The sequence below is a fragment of the Setaria viridis genome, chromosome 1 (assembly GCF_005286985.2).
Source record: "Setaria viridis chromosome 1, Setaria_viridis_v4.0, whole genome shotgun sequence".
NCBI lineage: Eukaryota > Viridiplantae > Streptophyta > Magnoliopsida > Poales > Poaceae > Setaria > Setaria viridis.
Genome location: NC_048263.2, coordinates 11,916,646 through 11,927,431, shown reverse-complemented (window position 1 = coordinate 11,927,431; position 10,786 = coordinate 11,916,646). Strand labels below are relative to the sequence as shown.

Here is a 10,786-nt window from a genome sequence, read left to right as displayed (position 1 = left end):
ATAAGGATGATCGGCTATGATACAGCCGACAATCACGTAGCGATTGCGAAAAAAACTACTAGAGTAAACTAGACAAAGGTACAAAGGCAACACTTGAAATAGATCTAATCGGCTATGCGATGATTGATAAAAGAACAGTGATAAAGCCGACAGTTCCAATCTCAAGCTGGATAACTGGTGATAAAACTAGAAAGAAGTATTGTCGATGCAGTCCTGCCAACCCGTACGAACTCGTGAAAGAAAGAAGTATTGGCGAAGTCGTCGACTTGAAGGTAAAGTACGATGAAAAAATAGATTTGTTTGTATTGATTGATGTGTTATTTACAAATCTCTGAAGATAGCTATTTATAGCCTGTTACAACCGCTTTCCTAACCGACTAGGATCTGTCTCTAATTTTAAACGAAAACGAATATTTACAAACACAACTCGTATCGGAGTTGGTTATTGTACTCCCACGGGCCAATCTTTCTCTATCTTTTTTCTCTGACCTACTTTAAGCCCACATTGGCCCAATCGTTCCAGCCTTCCAATCGGCCGATCTCCACCAACTCCGTCTGCCAAAACACTTGCAGCGCCAATCGGCCGATTCTCAACTGTAGCACCAATCGGCCGATTCCCAATCGTAACCTTTTAATCCACCGTATCGGCCAATTCTTTCCTCCCTTGACGCCGATCCTATACGTGTCAAAATCTGACGTCAACATTATGTTATCACTCAATTACCAAAATCACAAACTATAACTTAATGAGGCCATGTTCGATGGTTACAATCTGGTGCTACAACATCATCAGTTAACAATCAGCCACTTCACATACCAATTTACAGCCTCACGGACCAAAGCAAAAGCAAAAAGAGGAAGGCCTGACATCATTCTGTCCCTTTGATGCAGGGCGCTCTGTTGCCATTATACTCCTAATCTCACCCTTCAGATCACAGACCTGTGCCTGCACGTTCATCAGTTCATCAGGAGGTTGCTGCAGCTGTATGTCTGAAACTTAAGCCACCTGAACCAGCAGTGTCCTTCCTCGTAGCTTGGCCATGCGCACTCTGAGGAATATACGGAAGAGCATGGGGGCGCTTGCCAGGGTGCTACAACTCTTCATCAGTAGCTCCAGAGTTCAGAACGAAGCTGGGAAACGCCATGGTTATGTCCCTACATAGTTGACGAACGATGCATCGTAACTGTCAGAGTTTGCTACTGGATTGATGTAAGTCATATATTGAAGGTAATGGAGTGTCAGCATGAGGTTTCTCAGGCAAACACCGAGCGAGCATTTGCACAAGATGAAAATGTACTAGGTAGACTTACTTTAGGTATGGAAGCGTCATGTTCTTCAGCAAACCCGGGTTTTTACTCGCGAAAGCCTTCCACTCTTCAGGATCTATCTTCCCGTCGTCGTTCAGGTCTGCTTGCTTGAAAGTCTGCCAGAACTTGAGTTAGTATGCTATATTTCCATGCGTTGGCTGGCGGCTTTGTGATGTGGATGCTTCTTGCACCGCAAGAGTTGAATTCAAAGGGAAAACTATGGCAAGTTTTCTGAAGGAATTGGACTGAAAGCTACCAGGCACTTTGCTGTGCCGGTGAAAAAGTCAGGTGTGGAGCCAAACAAATGGGTCATAGTACACTTTGTAGCTCGGTGGTGGACAAACTTGGACCAAACAAGCCGATGGGATGAGATGAAAGTAACCGTTTATCTTGATGTACTGTACCTGATCCACAATTTGTTCGACAGCGTCATCAGAAAGAATTAGATCTGATTCATTCAGAATTGCAAGCACCATTTCCTTCAACTGCATGGATATTCAAAGATAAAGACAAATAAGTTCTGATCCAAACTTTTCTTGCGTGAAGACAAATAAAGTACAGCAGCACTTTATATGGAATTCCAGGTTATATGAAAACTACAGTATGTGATACTTTTGCACTTTTTACAAGTATTGTCTTCATTCAAGGGAACTACGAAAAAGCATACAGCAAATTCAAAGCAAGTATCTCGAAAAAAATGATTCAAAGCCAATAATTTAAGATGCCCACCTCTTCGTGTTCAATAAATCCAGTACCTCTCAGATCATATAGCCGAAATGCAACTGCAAGGAAGAATTCCGTGAGATGACAGACAGAGAGAAACATATGAACAGGAGATGATATTTTGGGGACACATAACTACAGGAGGTTGTTAACTATCATAACTTAAATTCAATGGCTGCTCATTTCACACTCTAAATGGTTTTAACTACATATTTACCTCTATCTTCTAACACTGCCTAACTGTCAGTAGCTGTGCTTTGCTATACAATTTTTGCAGCACTACTAATCTAACTTTAACCGATTTGCATTCTGAAACACTATAACTAAGTAATGCTACTTATGTAGCTCGGTCAATAATCAGAATATGAGAGCTGGAATCGGATTTGGGATGCTTACAAGCAATCTTTTCTGCCATCGGAGTATCTGGGTGGAAAATGTTGAGGGACCGAACAAATTCCCCAAATTCAATCACCCCATTGCGCTTGAGATCAAACAGATCAAATATCTGCATATATTACAGAACAGTTGAACAAAGTATCACATATATGAACAGAATCTGCAGTTTAGGTGACACATTTTTCTAGAAAAGCTTCCGTAAGGAGATAGCCAATTTATGATAAAATTGGCAGGTCAGTGTCAATGGTGATAGACTAAATCATGTGTGTGTTGGGTGTGCTATCTATCTATGTGCCTATGTGCACCTTATCTACTTATTAGATGTTCTTTAGATGTTTTGCTTAGCTTCTAAGCCACCCACCCATGGTTGGTCTATATGTACCCCAAACTGCCCCTTTGTGTGTGTGGTTGATGAAAAAGATAATTTTGGGCCAACAATTGGTATTTAGAGCCTAATTCCTTCCCACCTACACTCCTCCTCTCTCCTCTCTCCCGTGCTCCAGCCCCTCATCCCTGAAACCCTAGCACCCGACTGGGCCCACCAAGGCTAGTAGTGGCGCTACTATTCTGGCTAGATCTGGCGGCTAGCGACCTCCTCCCCCCCTGTGACCGGATCCGGCGGCGGGGCGGGCGGCGGAGGGCGGTGCGGATCAGCAGCAGACCTAGGTAGTGGCGACGGCTCTCCACGGGTGGCGGGCTTCTTCCTTGATAGACGGCGGCGGCTTCCTCGACTTCACCACCCATGGCAAGCTCTAGGAGACCGGCGGCGGCGAGCGGCACGGCCGCAGATGGAGCGAACCTCGCGGGCAACATCGACGCGGGCCTCGTGGGCATCGTGGGCCTAGTAGCCGGCGCGCCACCGCTAGCCAGTGTGGTGCCGACGTTCCCGGCCCTCTCCAGGACCTCCTCCCGTACCTCCTCCCACCGCTCGGTCACGAGCAGTGCGCGACGCCGTAGGGCGGCGGTTGAGGAGGAGGAGCAGTGTGAGGAGGCGGCGACAACGGTACGATGTGCCGCGTGTTGGGAGGAGGAACAACGCATGGCGGCCGAGGAGGAGGCAGCAGCGCAGCGGTGCTGGGCATGGCGTGCGACTGCAGCACACGAGGAGGAGGAGGAACGGAGGCTGCAAAGTGAGAGGATCGGTGGCGCGCGACGGCATTGCGTGATGCTGTGTTGTAGGAGGCGGCTGCAGCTTGCAGCGCGCACAACGGCCATGGAGACCGCGGTGGCGCGCGCAGCCAAGGCAGCCCGCCTCACCGACAAGGAGGCACAGGTGGCAGCGGCTGCCGCTATCCAGTGGCGTCTGGAGGTGGCCCGGCTACGCGAGGAGGTGGAGGTGACGCATGAGATGGCACGGTGCAACGCGGAGGAGCTGAGCCGCACAGCGCAGGGCAGCGGGCATGGGGCGTCGGTCGCCAGTGCTGAGGTGCAGGGCAACCGTCCCGAACCGCAGGACGCGGCAAGGCAACAGAACGCGAATATGGATCAGTGGGTCCTGGACCCGCATCGAGGCATGGACGCCGAGCATGACTCTAGCTCCAACTCCAGCCTCAACTCCGCACCCCCAAGGGTCATCAAGACCATCATGTAGGAGTCCGTCGGTAGCATGCAGTGGCCAATGTTGACAAAGACCAACTACATCAAATGGAGTTCAGTGATGAGGGACCGGTAAGCACTCGAGGCGTTGCTCGCCGTGGTCCCGATGGAGATGGCGGCGAACCTCTCAGGGGAGAGGGCTGCCAAGGCCGCCTAGGACGCTTTCGCTACGGCCCGATTTGGTAGCGACCGCGCCCAAAAGTCCACTCCGCAGAAGCTTTAGTAGGAGTGGGATTGTCTGGCTTTCAAGCTGAGCGAGGACGTCGACGACTTCTCCCTCCACCTCTCCAGCCTGATGTAGCAGCTGGAGCGATACGGCGATGATGAGATCAACGAGGAGAAAGACATTGCAAAGTTTCTGTGCGTCGTTCTGAAGACGTACTCGCAGCTCACTATCTCCATCGAGATGCTGCTCGACCTCTCAACGTTTTCGATTGAGGAGCTGATGGGGTGACTCAAGGCAGTTGACAACTGCGAGGAGCTGACATCTTGTGGGCCTATCACCATCGGTGGCAAGTTCCATCTCATTGAGGAGCAGTGGCTTGCCCGCTAGAGGGAGTAGAAGAAGGGGGAGCCTTCTTCTTCGACAGGTAGCCGCAAGCGTGGCAAGCCGCACAAGGTACCCAAGGTGCAAGGAGGCGCCAAGGACGGTGCACGCGGAGGCGCCTAGGGTGGCGCTGCCGGCAAGCGCAAGCCGGCACGAGACGACACGTGCCACAACTATGGCAGGACTGGCCACTGGGCTAGGGAGTGTTGCCAGCCAAGGTGCGGCCAGGCCCACATCGCGCAGGGTGCGGAGAAGGAGGAGCCGACTCTGTTCCTAGCTCACGGGAGCATCAAGCTACTTCCAGCGGCATCGGCCGTGATGGCTCTCCTCCACCTCGACGAGCCGCGTGCACACGTCTTCCTCAGCGATGGTACCAGCGACAACAAGATCGACGGTTGGTTCCTCAACAATGGTGCCACACACCACATGACTGGGTGCAGGGAGTACTTCTCCGACCTGAACGTTGACGTACGCGGCTCCATCAAGTTCGGTGACTCTTCGACCATGGACATCAAGGGCATTGGCTCCATCATTCTCATCACCATGACTGGCTAGCACCGGCTCCTACTGTAGTCTTCTACATCCTCGAGGCTGAGAAACTCGATCATCAGCTTGGGCAGCTGGATGAGAGTGGCTCGCGTGTGGAGATCGACGGTGGCGTGCTCCGAATCTGGGATCGATGACAACGCCTACTTGCCAAGGTGGAGAGAGGGAGCAACCGCCTCTACGTCCTCTATGCGGAGGTGGCGCAGCCCTCTGTCTTGCTGCTTGCCGCGATGATAAGATTTGATGGTGGCACGAGCGCTTTGGGCACCTCCACTTCAAGGCCATGAAGCGGCTCAGCACCAAGGAGACAGTGTGGGGCATGCCATGCGTCGATCACGTGGAGCAGCTCGGCAACACCTGCGTCGTGATGAAGTAGAAGAGATGCCCTTTCCTTTGCCAAGCGAGCTTCCAAGCCAAGGAGCGACTTGAGCTTGTGCACGGCAACCTCTGCGGGCTGGTGACGCCGGCTACACCTGGAGGGTGGTGCTACTTCCTACTACTCATCAACACGTCTCCCGGTACATGTGGGTGGTCCTCCTTGACACCAAGGGAGCTACTGCAGACACCATCAAGCACGTTCAAGCTACTGCGGACAACGAGTGCGGCCGCAAGCTGCGCATTATGCGCACTGACAAGGCGGCGAGTTCACGGTGGCTGAGTTTGCATCATACTGCATCGACGAGGGGATCCAGCACCACTACTCCGCGCTGTACACCCTGCAACAGAATGGCATCGTCGAGCGGTACAACCAGACGGTGGTGGCCATGGACCGGGCTCTCCTCAAGCAAAGGAGGATGCCAGCCATCTTCTGGGGAGAGGCGATGCTGACGGCCATCCACATCCATGGAGGACATTCTCGGCGACCAGCCAATGCTGGGACTGGTGCCTCACGACTTGGAGGTGGAGTTGCACCTCACGCACGATGACGGTGAACCTCGCTCCTTCGTTGAGGTTAAGGGACACGCTGCATGGCACGCCGCGATGAAGCTGGAGATGGAAGCTATTGAGAAGAACCGAACTTGGGAGCTAGCTGATCTTCCTCTCAGTCACCACATGATCACCCTTAAGTGGGTGTACAAGCTAAAGAAGGATGAAGCTGGTGCTATTGTCAAGCACAAGGCTCGCTTCGTGGCACGCAGCTTCATGCAGCAGGAGGGGGTCAACTTCGACGATGCCTTCGAACTTGTTGCACGGATGGAGTCCGTGCGTATCCTCCTCACGCTAGTAGCCCAGGAGAGCTGGCGCATCCACCACATGGATGTCAACTTGGCGTTCCTCAATGGCGACTTGAAGGAGGAGGTCTACGTCCACCAGCCGCTGGGATTCGTCATCCCCGGCAAGGAGGACAAGGTGTTGCGCCTGTGCAAGGTCCTCCACGGCTTGCAGCAGGCACCGCGAGCTTGAAATGCCAAACTCGATTCCACCCTGAAGACTATGGGCTTCGAGCAAAGCCTGCACGAGGCGACCATCTACCGGTAGGACAAGGAAGGCAATGCCCTGCTGGTGGGCATCTACGTCGACGACTTGGTGATTACGGGCACCAAGGATGAGGAGGTGGAAGCATTCAAGGAGGAGATAAAGGATGCCTTCTAGATGAGTGATTTGGGGCCTCTCTCCTTCTACTTGGGGATCAAGGTGTGCCAAGACGACTCCGACATCACACTCCGATAGACCGCCTACGCCAAGCACGTCGTTGAGCTGGGTGGGCTCACCAACTGCAACCTAGCTTGCACTCCGATGGAGGAGAGGTTGAAGCTAAGCCGTGACAGCACGGCTGAGGAGGTGGATGCTATATAGTACCGACGCCTTGTGGGGAGCCGTTGCTACCTCGCCCACACGCAGCCAGACTTTGCGTTCTCCGTCGGGCTACGTCAGTCGGTTCATGCATCAATCGATGACGGAGCACCAGCAGACCGTCAAGAGGATCCTTCGCTACATCGTGGGGACTCTCGACTCTGGCTCCACTACTTGAGGTGTCCTGGGGCAGCACACTTCATCGGCTATAGTGACAACAACCACGCCGGCAACATCGACACCAGCAAGAGCACGAGTGGGATGCTCTTCTTCCTTGCAAGTGCCTCGTCAGCTGGTAGTCGGTCAAGCAGTAGGTGGTAGCCCTATCTAGCAGTGAGGCTGAGTACATCGCTGTTTCTTCCGCTTTGACTTAGGCTCTCTAGCTCGCTCGGCTGCTCGGTGATCTCCTTGGCATAGATGATGAAGCAATGGAGCTCAGGGTGGACAGCAAGATTGCTCTGGCTTTTGCGAAGAATCCCATGTTCCACGAGCGAAGCAAGCACATCAGAGTGAAGTACCAAGGTTGCTTGGAGGAAGGGAGTGTCAGGACGAACTACATCAACACCAAGGATCAACTCGCCGACCTCCTCACCAAGTCCCTTGGAAGGATCAAGTTCTAGGAACTTTGCTCTAGGATTGGGATAGTTCAGCTGCCGCTCAAGACATGCAAGACTTAGGGGGAGATTGATAGACTAAGTGATGTTTGTGTTGGGTGTGCTATCTATCTATCTATGTGCCTGTGTGCACCTTATCTACTTAGATGTTGTTTAGATATTTTGCTTAGCTTCTAAGCTACCTACCCATGGTTGCCCTATATATACCCCAAACTGCTCCTTTGTGTGTGGTTAATGGAAAACCAGCAAATGGGTACATCCAGAACTAAACTTCCAGAACTAAACGAACAAGAGGAAACTGATGCATGGAGAAGCATAAGTTAGGAACTGACCCGATCGGCGAAAAGGTTCTTCTTGTTACTGTTCCTGAAGAGAGCAAGCTGGAACTCCTCCTGTAGGAGAAAAAAGAGAGGCAATTTTTGAATCTTGAGAATCACATGGCCAATCCTCGTCTTCAGAAAAGTTTGGTCACATTAAAATGCCGACCGGACCTTGTGAATTAGGCCATCTTTGAATATGGAATGGCTTATCTTCTTGTACAACTCACGGAGGGCCTCCACTTCATTCACAGAGACTGCAAGAAACGCCACGTGAGCAGATGGACATCAAGAAAAACACAAGGATCGTTCCTTTCTTTCTTGAGCTGCAAAAAGGGGGACCAGGTTCTTACAGGTAGTCTCCTTAGCCAAGATACTGGAATCCTCATATGCTGCAGCTCGTTTGAACTGCTTCGAGGACACACAACCCATGCAAAGGAGCTTTCTCAAGATCACCAACCACAACTCTGGTTTTCTTCAATGAAGGTAATAACAACCGGGCATATCGCAGGAAGAAGTACCCTGAAAGCACCTATTTCCAAAAGAAGAAAGGCATTGGCATCAACACGGCAAAAAGGACAAGCCATAAGAGGCAGTTTCAAAGGAAAAACAATAGACAACAACTCTGCAACAAACACAGGAAGCAGTTGGGTCGGTCGATCTGCGAGAAGGATCGAGAGGGATAGAAATGAAACAGAGAGTATGAAGTGTGGTATCCTCCAATCTCCAACTTTTGTGGCAGAAGAACCAAGAGGACATGGACATGGGAGAAGAACCAAGAGGCAGCAAGCCCATATTTGTAGAGAACCATATATTACTGGTGCCAAGTGCCGACAGCCTGTGCAAGCGTTGACCTGCATCCTCGCAACGGGATTCGGACACACCTTACCATTGTTTTCAAATGCACCGCCTGACAGTATTCAAATCCAAGCTACTTGTTGCGTGCGTTTAAGCGCGGCTTCTAGTAGTTTACAGTTGTGCCTATCGTATACGTATAGCCGAGATGCAAGTTGTGTGCAGACGATGTCTTGTCACATATATACATGGCGGGCAATTAGGACAGGAATTCAACTTTAAGCACGCTTACGTCTGCCGGGAGATTTGATTTGATGTGCAACCAAAAACGACGTCCTGCTCCTAGAGCCTGTGGGGGTGGGGGGTTGATTTGTCAGCATCGGGTGGGTACCTTTCGGACGCTTGAATTTTTCGACGACGGATGCGGTGACGCATGCCCGTTTGGTTTCGGTCTTGGCGATGGGTTGGAAGCAATCTACTACTGCGTGTTAATCTTGGAGCATCTGGCACGCCATTGCTGCAGGGGGGCAACGCGAGAAAGACGAAGGGTGGCGTATCGAGAGGTAGGAATCATCGATGCCGACGAGCTGACGGTGACGGCGGTGATCGTTGGCGCTGCAAGTTGTTGGTTGCGGGCTCTGCCTTGTACTGGTGGTAGGCTACTGCTCCAACTAGGCCGTAACAAGAAAATAAACGGACACTGCTAGGCGATGTCATGGGGGAAGATGCACACAACAAGAGTTAAGTACGATGACATGACAGGGACTGGACAGATTTTCATGACTAGGAGCTTCCTTGGGTCTGTTTGGATACTTTGCCGGATGCTATTTAGCCATGCCAAGCAAATATACTGACGAGGGCCATGGATTTGGATTGATCGCAAGTTTGCCTTGGGGCCTGAATTGGTAAGATCTTACCAAGGTTTTACCTTACTGATGTGAGGGTGCCAATATAACTTGCCTGGGATGGCAAGAATTCACCCGCCTGGTAAGAGTGTAAGACAAGGCTAGCCAAAGCTAGCAAAGGTACCAAATGTCCCATCAATTTTTTTATGGGGGATCTGACAAACATATATTTTATTTATATGTATGACATATCAAAAACTAAAATAGGAAAACATGAGTGAAAAACATTTTTTATGTTTGGAAAGTTAAAGACATACAAGTTTAATCCATGAATTCAATCCAATAATGGGCATCAACATGTTAGATAGTGATTTTACACAACACAACAAAAAAAAGTATTGGCGGTGACATGAAGGGTGGTGCTGATTTGGATAGATAGCTTGTGCGTTCAATAGGATGAGGTGGAGCCACTATCCAATCCTGCAGCGATCCAAACGCATAATTATTGAGGATACATCGTGGTCGTGGATGACAGGACGACGACAATGATACATTACGATGAAGAAGTAGGTAGGATTGAGTATAGCAGATGTAGCCTTATCAATGAGGATCATGTGGCATTGTTGTTAGGAGGAAAAGGTCGTGGAGAGGACAACACTAAGTTTTGTGTATTTTATAGCCACGGAGAAATTAATGGACCAGGGTGACACAAACCGATTATTAGAAAGAAGAAACGTCGATCTAAGGAAAAACTTTATACGGTAGTTAAGGTATGAATTGGTGACATATCATGCAGCCCCCATTGGAGATCATGGAGATGAATCTCCTTATGGTTGGCACGATGTGGAAGCATGGAGAGGCAGTGGCTCATGAATTGTGCAGGATTGGATATATTGCATGTTGAGGATGGATCACACTGAGTCTCATTGATTGTTTCTAAAGTATTATATGATGGCCTAGATCTCATATGACTTTGGTAATCGGGATAAAAACTAACTTTACCCTAATATAACTCATGCCCTTCCGAATCCCTTCCATGTGAACATTAATGTGTCGCATTATGTAAGGTCCCAAATTTCGATACCTTCTTCTTTTGCAAGGAAAGTTTCCACACCTTCTAACTAGAAAAAAATCATTTGGAAAATGGTGATAATGCATTTTTATATCATTTTGGTCACTTCACACCAGAACTAATAGTAAGAGAAACTTCCATCAAATTTCTAAATCTAAATCCAGTTGGGAAGGCTTCAGATTACATGAACTTCCCCCTTTTTCCAGTAAATCTGTTTTCTACGGAGACGACGA

The 10,786-nt window shown here is 50.0% G+C and overlaps 1 protein-coding gene across 2 annotated transcripts; it reads right to left on the bottom strand.

Annotated features, from left to right (window-relative positions):
• Window positions 1–283: 283 nt before the first annotated feature.
• On the bottom strand, window positions 284–8,827 carry LOC117854380 (calcineurin B-like protein 7). 2 transcript variants are annotated; one of them, XR_004640300.2, is made up of 9 exons: window positions 8,195–8,827; window positions 8,016–8,098; window positions 7,857–7,916; window positions 2,428–2,536; window positions 2,038–2,090; window positions 1,713–1,793; window positions 1,312–1,424; window positions 818–1,155; window positions 284–676 (listed from the first exon to the last, which is right to left on the bottom strand). XR_004640300.2 is itself a non-coding variant. In XM_034736594.2 (9 exons), the coding sequence occupies exons 2-9, from the start codon at window positions 8,271–8,273 to the stop codon at window positions 1,092–1,094; spliced, it is 642 nt and encodes a 213-aa protein (XP_034592485.1). In that variant the 5' UTR covers window positions 8,274–8,373; window positions 8,466–8,827; the 3' UTR covers window positions 284–1,091. The 2 variants fall into 2 exon arrangements, 1 of the variants encoding a protein (XP_034592485.1); XM_034736594.2 differs by having other exon boundaries at window positions 284–1,155; window positions 8,195–8,373; window positions 8,466–8,827.
• Between the last annotated feature and the right edge of the window lie 1,959 nt (window positions 8,828–10,786).